The sequence below is a fragment of the Sinocyclocheilus grahami genome, unplaced genomic scaffold (genome assembly GCF_001515645.1).
Source record: "Sinocyclocheilus grahami isolate Dianchi unplaced genomic scaffold, SAMN03320097.WGS_v1.1 scaffold22605.1, whole genome shotgun sequence".
Taxonomy (NCBI): Eukaryota; Metazoa; Chordata; class Actinopteri; order Cypriniformes; family Cyprinidae; genus Sinocyclocheilus; species Sinocyclocheilus grahami.
Genome location: NW_015518838.1, coordinates 21,092 through 21,852, shown reverse-complemented (window position 1 = coordinate 21,852; position 761 = coordinate 21,092). Strand labels below are relative to the sequence as shown.

The 761-nt window shown below is 42.4% G+C and overlaps 1 protein-coding gene across 1 annotated transcript in view; it reads left to right on the top strand.

Moving 5' to 3' along the window:
- Window positions 1–98: 98 nt before the first annotated feature.
- LOC107579973 (zinc finger protein 236-like) overlaps window positions 99–761 on the top strand; it is a gene marked incomplete at both ends in the record, with an annotated part of 21,649 nt that continues 20,986 nt past the window's right edge. Inside the window, 2 exons of the mRNA XM_016265743.1 lie at window positions 99–244; window positions 324–543. Of these exons, the coding sequence (XP_016121229.1) occupies window positions 99–244; window positions 324–543 (366 nt within the window). The remainder of the gene's footprint in view (window positions 245–323; window positions 544–761) is intronic.

The following is a 761-nucleotide window of genomic DNA, read 5'->3' as shown; positions in this document are numbered from 1 at the left end:
AAAAAAAAAATCTTCATTTGTGTTCCTAAGATGAATGAAGGTCTTGTTGGTTTATGGGGTTTTTTTCTTTTTCTTTTTTTCTCCCCATCCTGGCCCAGCGGGTGGGGATCTGACTGTGTCTTTGACCGAGGGTCTCGCAACACTTGAAGGCATTCACTTGCAGCTCACTCCTGCAAACCTGGTGTGTCCAAACGTGCAGATCTCTGGGATTGACCCCAGCAACATCAACAACATCACATTGCAGGTAACACTCAGCTAAAGAGACTCAGATTAGTTACTGAGCAAGCCTGATGATGCAGTAATGTTTGTTTGTCTCCGTTTAGATCGACCCTAGTATTCTGCAGCACGGCAGTTTGCTGTCTCACTCTCTGACGACTGACTCAGGTCTGACGCCGCACGCAACAGCTCACCTCATGACTGCTGGAGATGCTTCGGTTCCTGCTAATGTAGTCATTCACCCTCTGAGTGGCCTCTCGCTGCAATCTCAATCCGCCCCAGCCAGCGTCACAATCAGCAACCTGACAAACGAGCAGGATAATGCCAGTGTGTCTCTTTGTCCATTTTTTTTTTTTTTACTTTTCCATTGTCCCTTCTCCTCTTTTACATTAGGTTTCTCTCTCAACCATGTCCAGGTCATATTTCACATACCAAAAAAAAAAATTATTAACATGCTGCTTATTTATCCTTAAGGAAATTATACCTATTTTAGTGTTATAAAGCCACTTTCCAAAAATTATATTATTATAGTAGGATTTTTTTTT